The sequence below is a fragment of the Typopeltis vanoorti genome, chromosome 6, assembly GCF_054136105.1.
Source record: "Typopeltis vanoorti isolate ZY-2024b chromosome 6, IOZ_Tvanoo_1.0, whole genome shotgun sequence".
NCBI classification, from domain to species: domain Eukaryota; kingdom Metazoa; phylum Arthropoda; class Arachnida; order Uropygi; family Thelyphonidae; genus Typopeltis; species Typopeltis vanoorti.
The window spans coordinates 115,829,231-115,855,969 of record NC_143554.1 but is presented as its reverse complement, the minus strand read 5'-3'; the positions used below and the strand labels follow the sequence as shown (position 1 = coordinate 115,855,969).

General features: G+C 35.7%; 1 protein-coding gene across 5 annotated transcripts in view; it reads left to right on the top strand.

Annotated features, from left to right (window-relative positions):
- Positions 1–26,739, top strand: part of LOC150105840 (tumor protein p53-inducible protein 11-like) — a 223,458-nt gene that overhangs the window by 171,370 nt on the left and 25,349 nt on the right. For 4 of the 5 annotated variants that reach the window (XM_090393615.1, XM_090393617.1, XM_090393614.1 and 1 more), the window contains 2 exons: positions 15,359–15,452; positions 15,782–15,889. In XM_090393615.1, coding sequence (XP_090249741.1) covers positions 15,359–15,452; positions 15,782–15,889 — 202 coding nt within the window. Of the gene's footprint in view, positions 1–2,771; positions 2,931–15,358; positions 15,453–15,781; positions 15,890–26,739 lie in introns of those variants that run through there. The other variant, XM_090393618.1, reaches the window with a different exon arrangement.

Genomic DNA, 26,739 nt, shown 5'->3' with positions numbered 1-26,739 from the left:
GCCACTGCACTGAGCTACACAGGCTCTGTATTCATTATAATAATAAATTATAATTACTGTATTTTGCTTTTAAGTGAACTCACAATAGACAAGTAAACCTATTGTACAGTGGGTGGGCTAAGAATTATATAATCCGAAAATCCTTCTTAAGAAAATAGTTATGGAACTTTTAGCCCTACTCGCTAGTTTGTTATACCAAAAGTGTGATGCTGATACTCGATGATGAGAGATATCAGTTTTCATTATTAAATAATCCAGGTGTTTGCTGTTTTATTATTTCTATACCTTGCACAGTATATTGTCCACAGTCAGATTTTCATCATTGTAATATTAATAAAAAAAAACATCATTACGAAAGGGAAAAAAAATCTGCTTAATGAGTTCCTACATGGTAAGTGAAGTCGTTAAGATAGCCAATATAATAATACGCAACCCACACAATGGAAGAAGACCTTGTGCGTCATCAAGAGCCATGATCTTGTACCTCTTTCATCACTCATAAATGTTCGTATTGACAAAGACATTACACACACAAAGTCAAGTTCAAATGTAATTAGGTCTATAGACGACTGGATAACAAAGCAGGCAAAAAACAAGACTGAAGTCATAACGAACCTTTGACCTTTGCTTTACCTTATAGTTGAGGCAAATTTTCTACGATTTCTTCAGAATTCAAAAACGAAAATCAAACTGTAAAACAACCAAAAATAATAGGATCAGTGACGTCAACCCATCACTTTGTGAGCTCTTTTTCATCCCGAAGCGACTGTGCTAGTTCGAAATAAAAGTATGTTGTGTTGTTCCTATTATCCCTTACCTCCCCTTTTCCCCTAATCGTGCTGCGGAATCCGTTGCATTCTTGCGAGGATGCTAATGATCGTTGTACACGGTTGTTGCCATGACAACCCCCATCCTGCTTTGCTCTTCACTAAAATTACTGCCGCTCTAGTAAATTTTCAGATTATGGTTCTATCTGTCATTGATGTTAAGAGGCTGAAAAGCTTCTGGATTAACAGCTGCTTGAAATAAATCCAGCAAGTAACCTTCTTTCTCTTCTTTAAGTGTTCTTTCCAATTTATAACTGGAATATATCGTTTAAATATTTACGATAATCTGGGAGTCAAAGTGCTGGTTTTGTTTACGAGTCACACAGAGCGTATAAGTTATAGCTTATTTAAGCTATAACTGTAAAATTGTCCATAAAGGCAGTTCAATTGTTGATAAATGAACAGGATATATATATATATATATATATATATCCTGTTCATTTATATATATATATATATATATATATATATATATATATATATATATATATATATATATATATATATATATATATATATATATATATATATATATATATCCTGTTCATTTATATATATATATATATATATATATATCCTGTTCATTTATATATATATATATATATATATATATCCTGTTCATTTATATATATATACTGTATATATATATATATATATATATATATATATATATATATATATATATTTTTTTTTTTTTTAAACAGAAAGCAAGATACCCAATCTTTATTTTGCATACTGTACCTGATTTTGAAGTTACTCAGCAAATACAAGGTTTGATGATAAAGTAACGAGACTCATTTTATTACAGGATGTTGAACAGGAGATTTAAGTAGCGAAACGTGTTCTTACATGTCTTAACGAACCATGAATAATGTATTATTTGGACCAGACTAGTGCTAGTAGTAGAGAAAAATCAGTGATTGCTCTGCAGTGATGTCGTAAACATGAATAATCAATATTACTCTTATTAAGAAGTCTCCGTAGCTTAGTCAAGTTCTACGATGCCTTTTGGTTGGAAAAACCTGGATTCGAATCCTGTTTAGCGCGCGAAGAGCTTAAATTTTTGACCTGTTTTGTAACCTGAAGACAACCATATAAAATGTATATTTTCATTGTCTCTGTATAAAACTTTTGATACTGAGTAAGAAAATCTTTTTAAATCAGTTTATGAAAGTTTCCAAATATGCTTTTGGTAGCCACCCTTGAAAACTAACATCAGCAAAAGCTGCAAATTATCACAGTCAAACAGGTCCTGTGATATAGCCTTCAATTTCAAAATATTCCATTCGTATCTGATCAATTTCGGTAATTTTTCTTAATAGAATTTACACTCGTATATATTTATTTATTTAATATTTTATTTATTTATTTTTCTTTTATTAAATTCAGAATTTCTTTAAATTTTAAAATTAAAAACTTTTAATTTTAGGTGTGGCTAAAAATTTTATGAAATTTTCAGCCACGCCTAAAATTAAAATTCATCTGGAATTTAAACTTTTCTCATCAAGAGTAATAGATACTTATTGAGAGAAATGAAATAAATAATAATAAAAAAAAAAGCCTCCAGAATCTCATGCATTTCCGTCCATTACAAATCCAGATAGCAACACTCATGGAAATCAAGCTGGATGCAATAATGTGCTAAGCCTAATTGTGTTCGTCGCTGTCACTTAGCTTACAATTCTAATAATGGAGTTTAAATCGACACTATGATTAGTGCTTCGGCAAGAACCAGAAGATTATTACAGGGGCAACTTCAAGGGGTGGATACATCCGTTAGGCTAGAGGTCACCACTGCTGCTCTTGCAGCAGCAGCAGAAGCAAACTTCAGGTTGCTTTTTTTTTTTTTTCAAATACGGGCATGCGCAGTTGAAAGATCATCGTGAAGCCAAGAGGATAGCAGGTAGTGCATCCTTTCCCCCGTCTCCCCCCCCTTCTTCCAACCATGTCGTTTGCCTCTTCGCTCTTCCACTCGGGCTAAGTGACGAACCGAATTTTGTGGTCGTTGCATCGGTTGCACCAGTATGTCGGCTACCGTAGTTGTCCGCCATGCATGGGGCTGTTAAGTGACACAAGCACGTGTGTCAGCATGCCTTTCCACACGTAAGTAGTCTTATTCGCTCATTTAATTAGATCGTTGCCCACAATCCTAAGTGTGCCGCAGATGTTGCCAGTGTTGTCATGATCTTGTTATTGGTGCAGACAAGTCGTTTAGGGGGGAACTCATACGCCGGGGGGAGAGGTAGGAAAGCGTCTTTTCTTCCAGATGGCTGAGTTGGCGCGCACATTTTAATGTTAGATAACTTTGGGAGTAAACGCTATCAGCACGTTTGGCTAAAGTGCAGTTGAAGAAGCCATTAAATGGCACGTTTAGTGTCTTAAAAGGATCATAAAGAGTTAAATACTAACCCCCCCCCTCCAGGTGTGTCATTCCTGCTGTGTGTTTGAGTGTAGAAACGACTTCTTAAAAATGCATATCATAATATTGCCACTGTGGACTTAAATCACGTTTGCTTTTCATAATATTTATACTAAACTGCTAGCTTTGATCGTTTGGCAATAATGAATAGTCGCGCGACTGTTGCTAGGCAACGCAGTTCAGCAGCAAATTAGCATACACGGAATATTCAACTGCATTCTTTATATTATATTAATGATTTTAAACGCTTGCAAAAAATCGACATGCTTTTGAAATAAAGATGGTTCTCCTATAGTCAGCAATTTCTCAACATTTCTTTTTTTTTTTGCTTTAAAAAAACATTAATAATGAAGTAATAAGTAATGCCATCCATTGAGCTTAACACGAAACAGGATTTTTTAGTTCAAATATTGAGATTATTTTGTTTTTATTTGCTAATTTAAAGAGCTGAGTAGTCATGTGTTTAGATAACCTCAGCTTCTTACAGCATAATCTTAAAAGATTGGATTAATGAATAGGGAAATTTTATTTAAAATTTGAATGTTAAGAAATGCATGTATATACCGTTTGATAATGAACTAGTGTTAGATAGTAGACGTTTAATGCACAAGCTTTAGAAGTAGTTAACATAAACAAGCAAAAGAGTTTGGATATTTTGATTGACAGAGAATTTTAAGTTCAAGAATCATATGGGTAAGATAGCTAGTAAAAATTAGCTCAGTAGGATGTATGGCGTGAAAGATCTGAATTCTTGCTGCTTAAATTAATATAAATATTTATTTAAGTAGCTCGTGGGTTTATGCCGTTGACAGCATAGAGGAACTTTTGTCTGTGAAAATCTATAATAATACGAAGAATGATGATGATAACAATCCCGCAAGCAGACAAATCGGTCCCATGAACACACACGGATCTACAGCCATAAATACTTAACTCCCCCATGAGGGGCTCAACTCTCCCCGATAGGGACGGGGGAGAAAAAGGGAGGAAACTCCATATGAATAAATAAAATAAAACTGAAAATTCTGATCCTCGCAGTCTAAACGGGATTGGAACCCAGTTCTTACTATTGGAGGAAAGGTGCGGACATCGGCTTAGATTAGGCGAATCAGTTTATTAGCCAAACGATGTGTTTTTAACCCCCAAAAATAAATGAAAAAAAAAAAATCACTATTATCAGGGGATGGACTAGTAAAAATAAAAATCATCAAGAACTTTATTTCCATTGAAGAAAGAGAAAAATAAAATAAAATAAATATAAATACCTGCTTCTGTAGTTAATACACTGTGATAACCTGCTTACTGCAATGAAGAATACATGGTGATACTATTACATGTACTGAGAAGAGCACCCAAAATAGTTTAGCTGATGATGTCCAAGATGCATGAAGAACAATATAGCTTTTGTTCACTTAGTAATCCATTTCTAGCTGGTATATTTTTTATCAAACATTAACCAAACTAATGTCACCTCCAAAAAGTCTCGAATACTTAGAAAAATAAATAAATAAAGATTCACATTTCTTTCTGTATAGTAAAAAAATGCTATTGTGCGAATAATCCTGTTTACTTGGAGCACTTACCAACTGTATATCACCATGTAACAGTGGGTGGATTTATACGTCCACTATCTTCATCCTACTAAAATGCGGGTTCTCTTGGCAAAAACATGTTCATATTTCATTATATAGTTTTTATTTAATCTGTAACATTATATTATACCTGTAGAACTTGCCAATATTACTATTAATAATAATCTTATAGTCCTTATAAGGACTGGCTTAAAGGGGCGAAGCAAGAATGCTTTTCATCTTCCCCGTTATCTGTAGAGGACAGTGTAGGGATAAGGTGTTATTGAGCTATTAAAGCTCCGATCATGGCAGCAGGGTAACAGTAACAGCCGACCCTCAGTTAGAACTTCATTGGCTACAGCACTGCCATCCATTACCCTCCAAAGGTATTAATCACCGCATCTCACGGTCGATCAATCATTAATAATAATCTAGATTTCCTTATTCATTATTAAGCATTAATAATGAATAAGGAAATCTTTATTTTAAATGAATACGATAAATTAATGAAAATAATAAATATTTAATTATTTTATGTTTAAAAATAAATAAGTTACATCATTATTTATAACAATTACTTATAATTTTATTAAAATAGTATCAATTTCATCAGTGAAACTTTCAAGAGTACGAAGGTGACGTCACCGAGTACCAGCTCTACAAGCAAAATTATGGTATGTGTTATTCGTTCTAATGTTCCTGTTCCCTTAAACGAGGGATTTTAAGTGTGCCCTTATTGAACCTACTGGGAAATCTTTCACTGCATGTATTTGGCTGAAACTAATCATACTTAGAGTTGGAAACTGCCTTCTCTCAACTCTGCTTATTCTAATGGGAGTCATTCGTTATATTCCTGACTTCATTAGCTAGAGGGAAGATTAATAGTCTTATTACTTAAGTCAGCGGGATGATTAAGAAGAATGTAAACGTCCCAACAGCCCTGTTACTTTCATTCTCACAGGAAACGGTCACCAGGGGACCCATGGAACATTTGAATGTAATCATACTTACAAGAGAAATTTTTCGTGACACCGATGGTGAAAATGCAAGATAAATCTTAAATAATAATGCAGTGTAATATTCCTAAGTTCGATTAAAAATAAATAAGTGCTATCGGTTTTCACGTTATTTTACACATTCATCTTTCCCCTATAAATTCATCAGTAGTGATGGAATAGGTAGCAATTAAGTTCTAGAATTATGTCGACAAGTTATAAACGATCTTCCCATCAATTAAACAGATTTAAGAAGTGTAATGTATCATAAAATGTGTCAGAGCATACTCGGATTCGATATAATCAATTTTCTACAGATTGCAAACAACACACACGCGCACGCGATTCTACAAGGAATCTGCACACCAAGTACTTCATGTAGACATGTTATTTTAATTTTTTTCCCTTTTTTTTTCTTAGTATTTTATTTTATTTATTTATTTTTGCTAAGCCTTTAGCATACGATTTTGAATCTCAAGCAGATATCAATGGCCCAATAGCCTTTAATGGTGACATATCATTATTCTTGTTATATAAAATTTCTATTTTGATTGCTTCATATATAAAAGCTTTCATTTTTCACTTTATAAGACTTTATGTAAGATGGCTAAGGCTAAGGTTCAATGTTTAATTCCTGTACGAATTTACAAACCTAGAGAAAGAGTCTTTGATACCATAATTCAAACTCGTGACTTCATCTGGATAAAATCGCATCGATTTTTATATGCAGTGCATTGCTAACCATTTCATTTGTAACATTCTAATTTCATATGATATATATGCACAATTTTTTTTTTCAGTAATGTTTACCTATTAATTACAAAGTTATCTATATTAATATATTTAAAAATTAGTAAATAAAATGGAAGGCAAAAAATGTATTTTACACAGTTGTTTAAACACACCAATCATTTTTCAATATACTGTAGAATATATTAAGATTCAACTTCTATGTTATGATATTGGGTGGAGACGATGACACCATACTCTTGGAGGGTAATGAATGGCAATGCCTTAGCCAATGAAGTTCTAACTGAGGCTCGGTTATTGCTGTTACCCTCCTGCCATGATCAGAGCTTTAATGGCTCAATAACACCTTCTCCTTACACTGTTCTCTACAGATAACGGGGAAGATGAAAAGCATTCTTGCTTCTGGGTGGAGACGATGACACCATACTCTTGGAGGGTAATGAATGGCAATGCCTTAGCCAATGAAGTTCTAACTGAGGCTCGGTTATTGCTGTTACCCTCCTGCCATGATCAGAGCTTTAATGGCTCAATAACACCTTCTCCTTACACTGTTCTCTACAGATAACGGGGAAGATGAAAAGCATTCTTGCTTCTGGGTGGAGACGATGACACCATACTCTTGGAGGGTAATGAATGGCAATGCCTTAGCCAATGAAGTTCTAACTGAGGCTCGGTTATTGCTGTTACCCTCCTGCCATGACCAGAGCTTTAATGGCTCAATAACACCTTCTCCTTACACTGTTCTCTACAGATAACGGGGAAGATGAAAAGCATTCTTGCTTCTGGGTGGAGACGATGACACCATACTCTTGGAGGGTAATGAATGGCAATGCCTTAGCCAATGAAGTTCTAACTGAGGCTCGGTTATTGCTGTTACCCTCCTGCCATGATCAGAGATTTAATGGCTCAATAACACCTTCTCCTTACACTGTTCTCTACAGATAACGGGGAAGATGAAAAGCATTCTTGCTTCTGGGTGGAGACGATGACACCATACTCTTGGAGGGTAATGAATGGCAATGCCTTAGCCAATGAAGTTCTAACTGAGGCTCGGTTATTGCTGTTACCCTCCTGCCATGATCAGAGCTTTAATGGCTCAATAACACCTTCTCCTTACACTGTTCTCTACAGATAACGGGGAAGATGAAAAGCATTCTTGCTTTGCCCCTTTAAGCCAGTCCTTATAAGGATAAGGACTGTTATGATATTGGGTAAGGCTGTGGTGATTGATTTATTCAATCCAATACCCTTGGAGGGTAATGGATGGCAATGCTGTAGCCAATGAAGTTCTAACTGAGGCTCGGCTATTGCTGTTACCCTCCTGCCATGATCAGAGCTTTAATAGCTCAATAACACCTTATCCATACACTGTCCTCTACAGATAACGGGGAAGATGAAAAGCATTATTGCTTCGCCCCTTTAAGCCAGTCCTTATAAGGACTATGTTATGATATTGGAAGGTATTCATTCCTTTTTAGGACTTCCAAGGTAACAAATGGCGATGCTGTAGCCAATGAAGTTTTAACTGAGGCTTGGCTATTGCCGTTACCCAGCCATGACTAGAGCTTTTTAGCTCAACAACACTCCATCCATACAGATTTACTTCATTCAGATGACGGGATAAAGAGTCAAGGACTCAGTCCATCTCCCAGTTCTTTTAAGAACTTTAAGAATGTTATGATATTAATATTAATATGATAATATTAATATCATAAAATTAATATTATCATGTCATATTAATATGATAATATTAATAAATATGCTAAAGATTCGAAGATCTTCTTCATTCTTACAAATGAGAATGTAAAGCTAAATATACACTTAAACTTTTTATTCCGATATTTATGCCTTCGTTTCTTTCACCTACTCCCCTTTTTTCCTTCTGTATATCAGCCCAGTTAATGGGAACCAACATTTCTAAACAGCTTTCAGGCCAGTGCAACCTTTTAATCAAATTAAATGTCGCAGCTGTTTTGTATATGACAAAAGAGCTTTCTGAGTGTAAGTAATTGATTACACAAGAGATCAAATTCTTCTGTTTTTCGTCTCCTATTCTTCAAAGTATTCAAGTTCGACTGGGTTTGTATAAAAACTAGTTAATAACGTAATAACATCTAAAAATTATAAAAGCATATGTTTTATGCTTACCGTTGAATTTGCCAAACCCTTATGTTAATTGACTCCTCACCGGACAGCGCTTTTAATATCAAGCTCATATATAAATCAAATCAAATCAATTTTAGAGTATTATAGAGTAAGGTATATTGTTATTTGTTTATTAATAACAACGACCCACTGGGAAGTATTATAGTAATATTTGTAAAGAATAATTAAAAAACAAAAACAAAAAAAAATTAACACTTTAGCTAATATCCTAGCATTTGAAAATTTTGGATTTACATGATTTCTATATATAAACTTCCGCTGTTTGCTAATGTGCCATTTATATGATTTTATGATCTGTAATATATATATAATTTTCTAATTATTTTAAAAAAAGAATGCAATTTATATGTAACTTTAAAATTAATTTAATATTTTTAAAAATTAAAAATATTTTTTAAAATTCTAAAAATATAGAAAATACACCTTTACTTTAAACTTTTAACATTAAAATATTTTAAGTTTTATACAATATAATTATCCCAAGGGCTCTCTCTGGATTAATACCCTTGGAGGGTAATAGATGGCAGTGCTGTAGCCAATGAAGTTCTAACTGAGGCTCGGTTATTGCTGTTACCCTCCTGCCATGATGATCAGAGCTTTAACAGCTCAATAACACCTTATTATCCCTACACTGTCCTCTACAGATAACGGGGAAGATGAAAAGCATTTTTGCTTCGCCCCTTTAAGCCAGTCCTTATAAGGACTATAATTATCCATATCCTTAACATGGAAGACAGCGGATGTCACGCCAATCAAAAAGATTGGAAAAAACACCCAGCTCCCTGAAAGCTACAGACCTATCAGTCTTCTGTCCAGCCTTGGAAAATCGAAGAAAAAGTAATCCTTACAAGGCTTCATTCAGAAACGGATAAACTAGGTATAATTCCAAATGAGCAGTTTGGATTTAGAAAAAACCACACCACCGTTCAGCAGATCTACATACTGATCGAATTCATCTCCGAAGGATTCAACCGGAACCTTCACACAGCTGCGGTCTTTTTAGCTGCTGCGAAGGCTTTTGATAAGGTGTGGCATCAGGGTCTTCTCTACAAGCTCATCACATTCAGTATGCCTACTAATCTAGTTAAAATAATTCACTCATACCTCAAAGACAGATTCATGCAAGTCAAAATAAATGAAACTGTGTCAACCAGACGCAGTGTCCTGGCGGGAGTGCCGCAGAGCTCACTCCTAGCTCTCTTGCTGTTTTCTATTTATATTGCTGATATCTCTCAAAACCCAAGCTTAACAATCACTGCATTATATGCAGATGATACTGCATTATTAGCAAGATCTCTCAGCCCCAAACTAGCTATCAAAAGACTCCAAAACAGTATTCACATACTAGAGAAATGGTTGATGGACTGGAGGATCTAAGCAAACCCACAGAAGAGTTCAGCCATACTGTTCACTAGAAAGAAGCCTCAAATCAAGGAAGGTATACATTTACTAGGAGTTAAGATCCCAAGGGAGAATACAATAAAATATCTCGGCGTAATTCACGACAAAAAACTACAATTCACCAGTCATATAAAAGACATCCAAAGTAATAGCACAGCTCTACTCCATGATCAACAGAAAAAGTAAACTGGATACTCAGAACAATCTACTCATATACAAGTTGGTAATACGCCCAGTCATCACTTTCGCATCTCCTGCATGGAGTCATACCTCAAACACGAATATTCAAAATCTACAAAGAATACAAAACAAATGTTTGAGAATGAGTTTAGATGCCCCATGGTTTATCAGAAACTCCCAGATTCACAGAGAAGTCAACATTCCCTACATCACCTCCCTCCTTCACGACCTAGCTGAAAAGTTCTTCATCAAGACAATTAATCATCCGAACCCACTGATCAAGCAAGATTCAGACTACAACGAAGCAGATTTCTGCAAATACAAGAGACCCAAATCAATTCTATGCTAAGGTGAACACAACTACTCTCACTGCCCTTTCAGGGCGAACTTAAAGCTCAATAATTCTCCACCCAAAGAACATTCCTTCTCTGACAAAGGGGAATATGAAAAGCATTTATGCTTCACCCGTCAAGTCAGTACCGTTATGCGTTATCCGAATAGCTGGTGGTGCCTTCATTTATGCTATGCTTTCTCTATTAATATTTTCTATGTCGTATATAATTTTTTTTTCTCCACAAAACCGGACAGAAAACACTTATGGCGATTACTTTATGGAATTTTCTGGAGCAAAACAGCCTTGTTTTGTTCATAGATTAATAGTTATTGCTTCAGAGTAATCAGAGCCAAAATTTAAAATGATTTGTGTTCCTTAGCATAGATTTAGATTAGATCGTTTAAGGTGTTTTTAGGATATCCTCTTAGCTTCACCATGTCTTAATGTACTGGATAATGCAATATCTGTTTACAAATTAAATTATCCGTGTTTTTTTTTTTCTCCCATTCTTCCTATAATTCGTTTTAAAATAAATCGATGTAAACCTACCACTTCCGGATCCATTTTATTCTTCCATAAAAGAACATATAAGATATTTATGTCTTTTGGTTTACTAAAAAGTTGCATATGCTGTTCTAAAGGTTTATTTTTCTGTAAATTTGAGAGTCAGAGTTTCGTTTTTCTTTAAAAGAAAAAGAAACTGCTGTGAAATTACAGAGAAATAAACTTTTAGAACAGCAAATGTTCTGAATTTCACATAATAGGTCGACTCTATATTTAATAAGAGTTTATTCCGTCAAGGCCTTCTGTTTTTCTTTTTTTTCTTGTTTTTTGGCAGATGTTTCTGTAGTTCTCCATAAAATTTTTGTCTCCTCCATTATTCTGCCTCTTCTTTCTTCGTTCCTTCATCTGATGTGTAGACTCCAAAAAATAATAAAACGACCTTGACATATTTTCTGTTTTGCTGTTACAATTCAGCTTCTATTTATTTATTTTTCACTCCACAAGGGGGATTGTATAATTTGCAACTACTTCTGTAACTTTCTTTTCTTTTATTATTTTTTGTTTGTTTGTTTCCGTAATAATTGCTATGTTAATATATCTGTGAGATATTTTATGAGTTGCTCTACTTTTTTGTATCATTAGGCACATCAGTTTGTATATTGTAAAACTTGTAAGTGATTGCTAACATAACAGAGGACTTGAATTAACGTTATATACTCGAATTAAGGATTCTATACGTGATGAAGTATAATTCTGTGCTTTACTTTGAGGAAAACATCCTCGCTAGAATGTTCAGTCTTCTGAGGCAATTTTTTCACACGGTACTTTAAAAATTCCCAAAAATTTATACTTTAGAACACTAGAAGTCCTTAATATAAGTATGTAACTTTCACCACCTCTGTAAAAGTTTTACATAACAATATACAGACTGCGCACCCTATGAAAGACAGTGAAACATATAAAAGAAATGTTATTATTATTATTAAGTGACAACTCCATAAAGGAGGTGTCATACAGTCTTCCTTATTGCCACCATCACCACTAGTATACATTGTCTGTAAATTGCGTGTGTTCTCATGACCGATTTGCCTGTATGCGGAATACTCCAAAAACGTTGAGGGGGATATATATATATATATATATGTGTGTGTGTGTGTGTGTGTGTGAAAAGTTTTTTTTTACCTTGGGGATAATATATATTAAGGATACCAAGTAGTTTTATAAACTTGGTTTTATATTTTTACTCCTTCTCCCAAGTAAGCAAAGCAGTTAAGTTTGCGCCTGAACGTAGTTCAAGTCTAAAGGTAGTGCTAAACCAGGGCAACTCGTTGTAAAGCTCTGATCACTATTCTTAGTGTTTCCTATAATATAAAACACATCTCACTAAGAGATGTATACTGCAATACATTATGGGTGTGGGGGGGGTCACTACCCAGACCGGTTTCAACCTTTTTTGAGGTCTCCTCAGTGAGTAGCTAGACCCTAGATTTAGGTATCGACCCCCCACACACACACCCATAATGTATACAGTATACATATCTTAGTGAGATGTGTTTTACATTACGGGAAATATTAAGAATAGTGATCAGAGCTCTACCCACCTTTACAACGAGTTGCCCTGGTGTTGTAAAGGTGGGTAAACACTTGAACCACGTTCAGGCGCAAACTTAACTGTTTTGCTTACTTGGGAGAAGGAGTAAAAAACGAGCAGTTTTCAAGATGAATTAGGATAGGCTAACAAAGGAGGCTACCGATAGATCGAAAAAAAAAAGTTTTGGTTTACTATTGAAATCCAGTATATCTAGTGAGGTTCCAGATGTGAGTTTCATACGGCAGCTTGGATATTTTAGCCTATTTACAGACGACTCTCAGTTAAATCCTTTGTATGTGTGTGTGTGTGTGGGGGGGGGGTGTTTTGTTATCATGTGCGAATTCGGAATTTCTATCTTCGCAATACCGAAGTTCGCGGCGAAGCGAGCAAAGTCGAACTATTCTCCGAGAATTATTGAAGTAGCACCGAATTGATCACATTTCAGCCAATTGCGAGAAGCCGTTATGAAGGTGAGGGGCATTCAATCTTTTTTTCTTTCTTCTTCTTTTTAACGTCAGTGAAGAAAAGCTGTTTTCAGCTTGGCACCATATTGGTAGGTGTATGGAAAACCCCATCTGTGTTTCCACACTTCATTGCCCCAAGTCTAACTCAATAACGTTGCTCTATGAGAAATACCGTGCTGAGAAATGCCGTGGCTAAACTAAACATCACATCCACTGCAAACAAAACGCTGACAATTTAGTTTTCGTATCGTATTGGGTTGCCTAGCAACTGCTCGGGAAAATCCTTTTTACAAGTGGGATTTTTGTTTTCTCTTTTTTTCCGAGTAAATTTCGTCTGCAAACATGTTTTTCAGTTAAACATTTCTGATTTATCGTCATGCAGATTTTTTTCTTCAAAAAAAGGTTCAACATAGATCACAAGTGAAAGGTTAATTTCGTAAAGTACAGATGGATTTATATATATAAAACTGTCTGTGCGTTGTGAGTGAATAAATATCACATTGTCATGCGCTAGTCCAATTTGATCTTCTGTGTCATGAATGTTCATATATGAACGATTTATTATTGCATCACCATGGCAACTGCATGACGTTTTACTACCATATTGTCGATTTCATTAAAACAGACAAAAAGTTTCTGCTCTGAATATCTGCATAAAAAGTAAAATAGAAAAAAATTCTCCCCAGTTTCTTTATTATCTTTTGATATCGTCTGTTTCTTCTGTTTCTTTTTATTTTTTTTAACCTACTTTACTTCACAATAATTTTTTTTATTTATTTCGGTGACTTTTTACTGATATATTGTCGATTTCATTAAAACAGACAAAACGTTTTTGCTCTGAATATCAAAAACTGTATAAATAGAAAAAATAGAAATAGAAAAAAAAGTAAAATAGGAAAAAAATTCTCCCGGTTTCTTTATTATCTTTTGATATCGTCTTCTTCTTCTCTTTCTTTTTATTTTTTTAAAACCTACTTTACTTCACAATATTTTTTTTTTTATTTCGGTGACTTCATTATTTATTTTCTAACTCAAACAGGATTTAGATTTATGCTTGTGAGAATTTATTCTTAACAAATCTCGTCATCACGGTTGGTTAAAATGTATTGTATCTCTTGACATTACTTCCGAACGAAAATCCTTTGTGTGTGTTACACTATTAACTTACGTTTGAATAGTAATGCTTGACAGAACAACAACAACAAAAGGAAACATCGATTTTTTTTTTTTTTAAATAGTGTATTGGAAATGATCGATTAACAGACTAACATGATCAAACAGTGCTCAAATACCTATGATGCATCCTCCTTCAATAAATCTTTTGCAAAATTTACTGATAAATGAATAATATAATCTCGGAAATCTGTCATTCGTAATAAAATGGCAGATATCCGTTTTTATTTTGATTTCTTTTCACAATCTGTTTTCTCAACTTACCGTTCTCTTCTGTATTTGCAATTTGAACTCACTGTTCCGTATTAAGAGTGCATTGTTGCATCTCTATGGTAACAGAGGCTTGCAATCTCTATTTTATAGGTTCATTAAAAAAAAAAAAAAAAAATATATATATATATATATATATACATGTATATATATATATATATATATATGCGTATGACATGCAGAGCGGTTGATTCTCAATAAACTTCGGCTTAAATATATAAAAAATACTACTGTAACCTACTTTTTTTCAATTATTAGTTTATGATCGCATTGTTTACATGCATGTAAAAGTCAGTTGCCATAGCAACAGATATCCTTTTCTATATTGTACTATTTACTTTTAGAAATGGAATTTTTCGGTTAGAAATCAAATTTGTGTGTGTTTGCGGCTACATCATACATCGTTTTTTCTTATGTAAATGTTTTCTTATACAACACACACACACACACACACACACACACACACACACACACACACACACACACACACACACACACACACACACACACACACACACACACACACACACACACACACACACACACACACACACACACACACACACACACACACGCGCGCGCGCAATAGTTTTCCATTATTGCTTATAAAAAGCACAACATTGGTTTCTTTATCCAATTGTTTATGCACTGCTTTATGCAAAATATTAAGAAATCAATTTTTTATAGGATCAACCATAATATTTATCTCCTAGGAAACATAGCAGTGGTGATTTGCACAGTCGACTGAAGACTAGAAAGATTTTAGGAGTTGGAGAGACAGATAATGGAGACATTCATAGGTCAAAGGTAATTCTTAATTCTTGATTTTTTTTTTGTTTTCGGATATATTAAATATTGAAGGACAAACTTTTTAACTTGAAGACAGTCTATGAAGACTCTTTAAGCTGACTGTGCGTATAAAGAAGAGAAAATCGTTATGATTATTATTATTATTTATAACTGATGGTATTAAAATATTGAGATCTAATTCTAGTCTCATTTCAAAGCGGGACAGTAATAATTTTCTTATTTAATTAATAAAACTATCTAATAAGAAATAAACGAAAATGCATCTGGTTCATTTTCGATCGTACTCGTACTGGATTACTGCTAATCAGCATTTATATATTTTTCAGATCAGCCAACTGCTAGGGCACAATGAGCACCTATACATCAAGTTCCCTCGAGGCTATTGGTTGTGGCATCTTTCTATGGCTCTTATTTTCACTGGCCTGGGATTTACAGTAAGTTGAGTAGGCAGATCGCTTATTATTTATTTAATCACATTTGTTTAAATTAAGCCCTTCGATATCTAATGTTGTCATATCCATAATAATTTGTGAATTCAAGTCTCTCATTATTGACCTTTGGATTAGAGAAGATGCTGAGATTCAGCAGGTGCAAGGAGAGGTAAGTAAAAGATGGAGGTATATAGTGTTAGAGGAGAGAAAGAGGCCTCAGTTGACCAGTTTTAGCTGTTGATCCTCCCTCCTCCGGGGGTGCTTCTAAAACGGTCGTTTACTTTTCACTTTTTAAAAGGAAAAATATACTAAACTAAGAATAACCTAACAGGAGTAAATATATAAAATGGGCTATTAAAGGTACTATAAACCCCATCCACAAAGTATACGTTTTTCGTTATTCATTTTTCTGTCCTTTTATTATGTTCTACAAATCTGTAGAACATAATAAAAGGACAGAAAAACGAAAAAGGAACAATAAAATCCCGTGAACAAAAAAAAAAAAAAAATAAAGGGAGGACCTGACCCAGAGATCCCGCCCTGAAAAGGGCTTGGGACTTCCTCGATGTTGGCCTTCGAAGCCCGGGTTTATTCAAGCCAACCTCTACATTGGAATAAAAGAACTTTAACTAGTTAAATTATACATGTTTTTGGTCGTAAAATGTTACAAAATATAAGACTTATTGTTAAACTGACCGTAGATTTTTAATTCGTACGTATGTTCATACAATATTGCCTACCGGTTTCGCTAGTAACTGACTAGTTTTTCAAGGCTTGCACAGTACAAAAAAATGATAAATGCAAAAAAAAGGTTTAAGAATACAAAAAAAAAAAAACGTTAGTACCTGTTAGGTAGCTAAGGTAACACGTTCGCGTGACATTTCTACTCAGTATCATGAACACGCGTTACATGCAAACGCGTAAATTTGCGTACTGTAGTTCTGTTGAACTGAAGGAATTAGATTTTTCCAAGTATCGTTCAGTATGGCCCCTTGATTTCTGTTTAGGTTGCTGCCAGTACGTAGCACTACTGCTGCTTCTTTAAATAATCGATGTCTGTAATCTTCATCTACGTAGGGCATAGAGTTGTTATTCCAGCTTAAGTGTGGTTCGAAGTTGAAAAGTGATGTGCTAACCCGGAGATGATCGTTCTGTTGTGATTTACATCACCAACATATTCTTTCTGTCTTATTTCCAGGCTTCTCGAAGTTTGTCCAATGTAGGAAAGACCGCACGTGCATGGAATATTATACACACCTGGATATTTATAAAATGGAACACTGTCTTTAGGATACCTTAGAACCGGTCTGATGCTAGTAGTTGGTTTAAATACAACCCTAATGTTATGGACCTTTAGCAATCTCGCAATTTTGATGGAAATTGAACCCATAAAGGGGATGACTACTGTTGAAATTTGCTGGGAGACTGTTCTTTCTTGTTGGTTATCTTTGTATAGAAATTTGTTGATGATGTTTCGAGGATAACCATTTTGCGAAAGTGTTATAGCGATTTGAGATAGTTCTGTTTGAACTTCTTCATCGTCGGAGATAAAGTTTCTAGCTCTATTTATGTGACCTCTGATGGTTTGAAGAGTAATGTAAATATCGTCCAGTGTCCGTAGGTTTTTTGTAAATGGAGAGTTTGCTATTGTTACCTTGTCTTTTAACTAGTATGTCCAAGAAGTGTAGCTGTTCGTTGTTTTCTACTTCTAGAGTAAATTTGATTTTATTGCGGAGTGCGTTGATTCTATTGACAAACATATGTAAGTTTTCCATGTTGTCTTGCCATATGATGAAGATATCGTCTACATATCTCCACCACGCTGAAGGTTTAGGAGTAATGCTGGTGAAGATTTCATTTTCAAATTTCTCCATGTTTTCTTCACGATTTTGACAAACTCAAAATCTCAACCAGAGGTTGATTCTCCTCTCATACTTTTTGATTGGAATTTATACACAAGCTGTATTTATAAAAGTTTTAATAGGGCTTTTTTTTTCTCTACGATGAGAGCCCTTTGTTAAAATTCCCATAGCTCACCACTGGATTTAAGTATGTAACGGTGTAGATACTATGCAACCCCTACGCACACATAAATCCTTATCCTTATAAGGACTGGCTTAAAGGGGCGAAGCAAGAATGCTTTTCATCTTCCCCGTTATCTGTAGAGGACAGTTTAGGGATAAGGTGTTATTGAGCTATTAAAGCTCTGATCATGGCAGGAGGGTAACAGCAATAGCCGAGCCTCAGTTAGAACTTCATTGGCTACAGCATTGCCATCGATTACCCTCCAAGGGTGTTTTAATCACCGCATCTCACGGTCGATTAACTCTTTCCATCCTTCCTCTGCACACATACTTTGAACTTAATTGGTTGATGGACTGAGTCCTTGACTCTTTATCCCTTCATCTGGATTTTAGATTGTGGGTGATGAGATTATTGTGGGTAATTTACCCGCTCCGTGTGAGCATTGAGGCTGTATCTTTCTCTTGCGATGGAGGATTTCGGTTTTTTATGTTTGAAACGATCTGAGGGCTTGTAGTCCGCTGCCTGTCGAACTAGATTGTGAAGAATTTCTCCGCAATGTAAGTCTTAATATCTGGAAGATTGGCTTCTTGATGTAACTGGATGTTTCTGAGGAACCACGGGGCATTAAATGCCATTCTTAGGCATTTATTCTGTATTATCTGAAGTCTGTTGATGTTGCTTTTAGTCGTGTGATCCCAGGTTGGAGAGGCGTAAGTTAGTTGCGGTCTGATTACCAATTTGAAAAGGAGGATTTTGTTGCTTATGCTTAGGACTCCGTTCCTATTCAAAAGTGGATGTAGCTGTGCTATGGTCTGACTTGCCTTAGTGGCGACACTATCCATATATGACTTGAAGTTTAGACGTCTATCAAGATGAACTCCCAGATATTTGGTAGAATTGTGCCAGGGGATGATTTTACCAAACATTTGTATGCTTGTATTCGTTTCTGTTTACGTCTGGTGAAAAGTACTGCAGAGCTTTTGTTTGGATTAATTGCGATACGCCACTTGGTGTACCAATCCTCCAATTCATTGACTGCTCTCTGCAGCTTGATTGTGGCCAAGTGTGGACGGAGGGATCTGGCTATAATGATTGTGTCATCAGCATATAGAGCGGTGATAGCTGGGGACAGTTTGGGGAGATCTGCCATGTATATGGAGAAGAGTAGGAGAGATAGCAGAGAGCCTTAAGGGACTCCGGCCGTGATTCTCCTCTCTGTGGATCTGATACCGTTGAGTTTTATTTTAAATTTTCTGTTATTTAGATATGATTTGATAAGTAGAACTAATGGTAATGGAATACCAACTTCGTGAAGTTTAAAAATTAGTCCGTGATGCCACACTTTATCAAATGCCTGAGTGATGTCCAGGAAAACTGCGCCAGAGTGTTGGCATGGTGCCATTCAAACCATTGGGTTATATGTTCGATAACTCTATAAATTTGTAGCGTTGTGGAGTGATATTTCCTAAAGCCGAATTGTTTATCTTGAATGACATGGTTGATTGATATCTGTTGCTTCTTGAACCCGTGTGAGAATAGCACGTTCGGCTATTTTACCTATGCATATTTTATTGGGCGCCCTCTATAAAAGCTTTTCCACTTGTTCGTTAAAGCAACAGTATCACAACAGCGAATGTTGGCAAAGTGCCAATAATTATTTGTGACCTTCTCTTATTCATGATATATAGTAAATATAAAATGGTGTAGGAATGATGAATCAAAGCAAAGTATATAATATAATAATCTACATTGATTCCATGGATAATTTATTACAGATAAACACCCTTGATCTATCTTTATATGACTGCCCTGTTTAAATTCACGACTTTATTACATTCCCAACTCGATATGTTTACAATTTTTGACATGGAACATCCATAATATACAAAAACACATGAAATAATAATAATTTAACCTACACAGATGGTTGAATCCATTAATTTTCGACTAATTTAATTATTAATTATCAGAGTTAGGAAAGACACTTTTTTATTATTATTTTTTGCATAAATAACGAATTATCTTGGCCCTTGATCACAGAGGTATTTGTTATCAGTTTGAGCAATTTTGCTGCAGGCACTGATTAGATGTTCTAGTCTCATTTTTCTAATCGCATAATCTGCATTTGCTGTTATTATTAATGTTCAAAATTTTTGCTTTGATGACATTAGTTTGTAACACTTTTTGAAGCTGCTACAAGTAAAATTTCCGTTTCTTTTTCGATATATCCATACTGCAGCCAATGCCATGTCTTGGAATTGATAGTTTTTTATTTGTTGTCTAACAAATATTGCCCATGTAGGGGTTTATTTTTCCAGTGTTTAGATCGATTATTTTTGTTGTTGTTCCTTGCAATCGAATTTATTTTCTATTGTTTTTTTAGAAGACCTTGTCGATGTAATTTTTAAACCCACTTGTTCTTCTTCAGTAGTTTGTCTCACTTAAAGTAGACCCGTTCGCCTGTTTTTCTTGGTAGATCCAGTCGGTTAAGATTACTTCGTAGAAGCAATGCATGATGCACGGTAATTAATTTTCGAGTTTTACGGGTCCAATTTGTTTATGTCTAGTCCAAGAGTTCATTCCTCGAATTTTGTTTAGTCAATTAAGTTTTGTTCTCAGAATATTTATGACTCTCTTTTATGTATTCGATTGCTTTCTTTCTTTTTTTTCCTTTTTTGTTTTTAATCTAACGTGGAGAATATGACTAGCATTTGTAGCATTCGTTTGTTAAAACTGCTTTCATACATTTCTCCTATCAAACTAAAACTGCACATTTATCCAGACCAAATTCCATTTTGATGTCCTGATTGAAAATATGAATTGCGTTTAATGCTGTGTCAATTTTCGTACAATTTTAAATCATCCATATACAGCGGATGGGAAATTTTAATTTATTTACAGAAATTTCATATCCAAGTTGTTTTCTTTAAAATAGGGGACTTGTGTTTTCTTCAAAATCCTAGACAGCGGTATCAAAGAAATGTTGAAGAGTCATGGTGACAAAGAATCACCTTGAAAAATTGCCAGACTGATTTTGCCAGTCTTCTAGCTTGTGCTCTGACAATTTCTTTTGCAAAAATGACATTTTGGAATTCTTTTTCTTTAATTTTTGATTCTATTTCTATAATTCAAAAGACGTTATTATGTTGAACAGGATTAACCCAGACTGACTTCCAAAATTCGACCATTTATTCTCTTTTTTGGAGATTGAGTTTTTGTTTGCATTTGAGTCTTACCTCTTATCTTTTAATTTTCTGTGCATTCACAACAGTTCTTTGCTTTAGCTGTTCAATAACGTCAACTTATACGTATTTATAAGCCTGTTTTCGATGTTACATTGTGTTTCGTGTATTATTTTAGAAATGCGTGTTTTTTTTAATTGCATGTTAATTAAAATAAAAAAATGGAATTTCATGATTTGGTCCTTTGAGTAATTTCATTCAATGTTCAAGAGAAGAAAAATGAATGATAAAATTCTGATGAAATCTACCAACTTTGTTCATTGTCATAATAACCGCTTCTATATTTCTGTGCATATTTTTTACTGATAGATTTTCTTTACAATTTTATTTACACTGTTTGTTAACCGATTAATTAATATATGAATTAAAGTATTTTATTCATAAAATATATTTTAATCCTTTAAGCTAATAAAATTTTGAAAATAAAATTTAAAAAAAAATTATAAAACATAAATTATAAAAATTTATAAATATATTATTATATACCCAATTTTTATTCATAAGTAAAATTATAAATGATAACCCCAAAGATACTCAATCCAATACCCTTGGAGGGTAATGGATGGCAATGCTGTAGCCAATGAAGTTCTAACTGAGGCTCGGCTATTGCTGTTACCCTCCTGCCATGATCAGAGCTTTAAATGCTCAATAACACCTTATCCATACACTGTCCTCTACAGATAACGGGGAAGATGAAAAGCATTCTTGCTTCGCCCCTTTAAGCCAGTCCTTATAAGGACTATAAGGACTTATATATAGATCTCGAGTTCACCTTGGAGGATAATGGATGGCAATGCTGTAGCCAAAGAAGTCCTAACTGAGGCTCAGCTATTGCTGTTAGCCTCCTGCCATGATCAGAGCTTTAATAGCTCAATAACACCTTATCCCTACATGGTCCTATACAGATAACGGGGAAGATGAAAAGCATTCTTGCTTCGCCCCCTTAAGCCAGTCCTTATAAAGACTTATATATACAAATAAATAGAAATATATATGTTGTGTGAGTTTTTGGGTGAAGATTCTTGTAGAGAAATATATGTTGGGAGAAGAGTGAGTGATGTTTTGATTATGAATTTCGAATTTTTTTTTTTTTTTTTAATGTAGTTAAATGTAGTTCGTGCGTATCTTTGGTCAGTGAGTTCAGTAACTAGTATCTGCAAGACTTAATAGTATATATATAAGTGCTTCTGGTTATTAAAACTAAACACACACACACACACACAGGTAAGTGAACTGTATTTATAAGAGTGCGTTTCGCTACTCCTAACTGCCATTGCTGGCTTAGTGTACTAAATTCTTCACAATGTGTGAAGAAGAAGATGATGATGCTTATATTAAATCGCTCAGCACCAAAGGACGTCTGATAAGCATTCTCAAAAAGATACTGAAAAAAGTTGAAAATGATTTTCTTGGCAGTCTTAATTTCTACTCCTTGCCTACTGAAATCGAAGAGTGTAAAGACACTCCCCAGACAGGCGAAACTCGATTTGGTGATTTCCCCTTCTACAGACTATGTTGAAACTCGTGCTCATAAGAAACGTAAAATCTCTGACATTGAACCTCTCATGGATTTACGTATGGAAGAGAACACTCTCAATCTTGATCTCACAGTCACCCCCCCCCAAAGAGAGGGTACCTCCGATTGTCCTCCGGGAAAAAAGGAAATGGACACAATTGAGATCCGTCATGTCAAACTTACAGATACAGTATGTCTCGGCTAAAAATACGGATGATGGCGTTAGGATTCAGCCTGCTACTGTAACAGACTTTAGAAAACTTACAAAAGAACTGGATTCAAATAATATCCAATACCATACATTCTCTCTCGGCTCAGAACGAAATTTGAAGGTGGTCCTAAGGGGTCTCTCAGAGGATATAACCTCTGACGAAATAGAGGCTGACCTCCGCCTCCAGGACCTACCTCCCATCAAGGTTAGCAGGATGACTAGAGGGATCAAAACATCCATGCCTCTAGTTTTAATAGAGATACATCAAGACTTTAAAAACATCTATGACCTCAAATCAGTATGTGGTCTCCGAATCACTCCAGAGCCTTTGAGAAAGAAGGCTTCAAGTGGGCAATGCCATAGATGCCAAAGATTCGGTCATGCTCAGAGACTCTTCAAGGCAGAGTTCAAATGCCTTAAATGTGCAAAAAGCCACCCTACCAACACATGTACAAAACCAAAAACTACTCCGGCAAAATGCGACGGCCTGCGCACTGCCAATTATAGAGGTTGTATCCAAAACCCGAAAAACAAACAGTTGAAAGCAGGCAGACTCTCTTCCTCCCCCAGCAGACCTATTCCAGAGACTACAACCTCACAGTCCCCCACGGACAACCAAAAACGCGAAAAATTATCCTCTGCAACCAGAGATCTGTAAAAGATCATCTCAACAAAATCAGTCAAAGACATATGCCAACGCAGTTCGTACAAAAAAGTCGACCCAGGAAAAGATTCAACCAGCGCCACTATCTAATTTGACTGCTATCATCACAGCCTCTCTAGCAAATATGCTGCTGGACTTTATTAGATCCAACCCTTCACTTTCCTCCACCAAAAGCTTCCTAAAGGATCAAACTATCATTTCAGCACTCACTAATGAACAATAATAAATTAAAACCAGACTCCTTAGAGATCATCGCTTGGAATGCGAACGGACTGAGGAGTAAGATCTTAGAACTCCAGGACTTCGCCCAAAAGACATCAGCCGGATGTCCTTTTACTAAACGAAACGCACCCAAGACCTTCCGACAACCCCCAAATTAGGGGATATCAACTGTACAGAGCAGACAGACTGTCCCACAGAGGAGGCAGCACTGCACATTTTCATTAAAAATTACATCACTCATCATTCTATAAACATCCCTCCTACCACTAACCTCGAGGTCACTGGTATTGAAATTCTCACGAGTTCTGGTGGCAAACGAAAAATCTTTGCAGCATATAATCCTCCACAAAAAATATTACTGTCCTCTGATTTGAACGCCATATTGGATACCAGTGAGCCTACCATGCCGGCCGGAGACTTAAACGCCAAGCATCCAGTCTGGAATAGCCGTTCCACCAACAAAAACGGACACACACTAGAAACCTACGCTGGATTCAACAACCCGCTTGTGGTAGGTCCCGTCGAGCCCACCCATCACAACACTTATGGTCGGGCTGATGTCTTGGACATAGCCATACTACAGCATATCAGACGCCAATACACTATAATGACGATTAATGATCTATCATCTGATCACAATTCAGTACTGTTAAAATTGGGAAACTTAGAAAAACTGTCACCCTCCCCCTCACTCGTTCATTCCTTGGGAAAGGCTCTCCAAGGTACTCCTGAAATATATTGATTCTGTACCCATCATAAAATCCAAAGAAGAAATTGAAACAGCTGTAAATGATCTAACTGAACAGATTAATGCAGCCTGTGCAGCAGTTACGATCTCCACAACTACCCGCAGATCCAATCATTTGCCAGAAGATATTATGAATCTGATCAGGGAAAAGAACAAAGCAAGGAAAAGATACTAGGACGCCACAAGACAAACGGATTTTAAATAGATTCAACTCCACACTGAGATATGCCCCTCAGCCCATAGAAGTCAACTTTGGGAAGAAAAATTGACCTCCATCTCTCCTGATAACCACTCCATACGGAATCTTATCAGAAAGATTAAAAACAGAAATATCCCCCCCCCCCCAAACAGATTCAGGTCTCATCCACACCGATGCAGATAAAGCTGAAGCAATAGCAAACTATTTAGAAATGCAATGTAAACCTTCGTACGATCATCTGGATTTCAGTCACATATACAGGATCCGCCGACACGTCAGATGTTCACTCAAATCTTCTGTCACATATTCCACTCAAATTGCACCCACATCACCTGCTGAAATATATGATATAATACGATATGATACGCGGTAGTAGCTTTATCACTTTGTTAGAGATATCGTCAGATCCGGGGGACTTTTTGTTCTTAAACTTCTTGATTATAAGTTTAAGTACAAAAAGGCCCCCGGACCTGACGGTATCTCCAACAAGGTGATAAAACTACTACTGCGTAGAGCTATTGTGCATCTGACAAATATAATTAACTCCATCCTTCACTACAAATATTTCCCTTCCTACTGGAAACTGGCGGACATAATACCAATCCATAAACCTGGAAAAGACCCTCGATTACCTCAAAGTTACAGACCAATCAGTCTCATCTCAAACCTCGGTAAAATTGCCGAGAAGGTAATTCTTACCATATTCCAAGAATCAGTACACCAACTAAATATCCTTCCTGAGCAGCAGTTTGGCCTCCGCCAATTTCATAGCACCACGAAACAAATATACAGATTAGTAGAATATATCACCAACAGACTTTAACTGGCCTCAATGCACTGGGGCTGTTTTCCTTGACATAGCCAGTGAATTCGATAAGGTTTGGCATTATGGTCTGTTATACAAACTGATATCAACTGGTATACCAATGGGAATCATTCGTCTAATCAAGGCATACCTCTCCGATAGGCGCATGCAAGTTAGGATGAGTGGGGTAGTTTCGACACAAAAACGCATGTTGGCTGGAGTTCCACAAGGATCCTTACTAGCACCGATTCTATTTTCCATATACTTGTATGATATCCCGCACAACCCATTGTCATCAATGAAAGCTCTATACGCTGACGATACAGCGATATTGGCCTGATCTTTAAAGCCGCACCAAGCCGTAAAGAAACTGCAAGAAAACCTACTGCTAATCGAACACTATTTCACCAAATGGTGACTCCAAATGAATCCCCTGAAGAGCGTAGCCGTCCTATTCTCTAGAAGGTCAATGCTTCCTAAAGAAGATATCCTCCTATTCAACACTAAAACCCCATGGCTAACTGAGATCAAATATCTTGGCGTACTATTAGACAGAAAACTTACTTTCAGCTCCCATATCAAGACTGTCTGTGCAAATACATCAAAAACCAAAGCCCAGCTCTACCCGCTAATTAACAGGAACAGTAAGCTGAGCACCAGAATCAAACAACTCATATATAAACTGATGGTTCGCCCAATACTCACCTACGCTTCTCCGGCCTGGAGTTATACCGCTAATACTAATATTCTTAAGTTGCAACGTGTGCAAAACCAATGTCTCAGAATGATCCTGAATGCCCCGTGGTTCGTATGTACTGTGCAACTTCATCGCGACACAAATGTCCCCTATATTTACACTTTCATGCAGACTATAGCAACCAAATTCTTCTCAAGAGCATCTGTGCACCCTAACAAACTGATCCAACTGGCTGCAGATTATGACGCAATGATTATTTCAAACATAAAAGACCAAAAGCCATTCTAAACTACAACACTGAGGACTAATCTCCAAGCCCACTCAGGGCGAGCTCATAAATCTATCTCCACTCACAGTCTCTCTTAAGATGGCTGAGAATATGAAAAGCATTTTCCTTTGCCCCTTAGGTCGGTAATGTTGTAAGTTGTAATATTCTTGTAGAGGTTATTTATCCAGAGGTTATTAGTATGATGTTTTCTGATATCATGTAGTCGATTTTAGATTTTCAGTAGTAGTGTGATAAA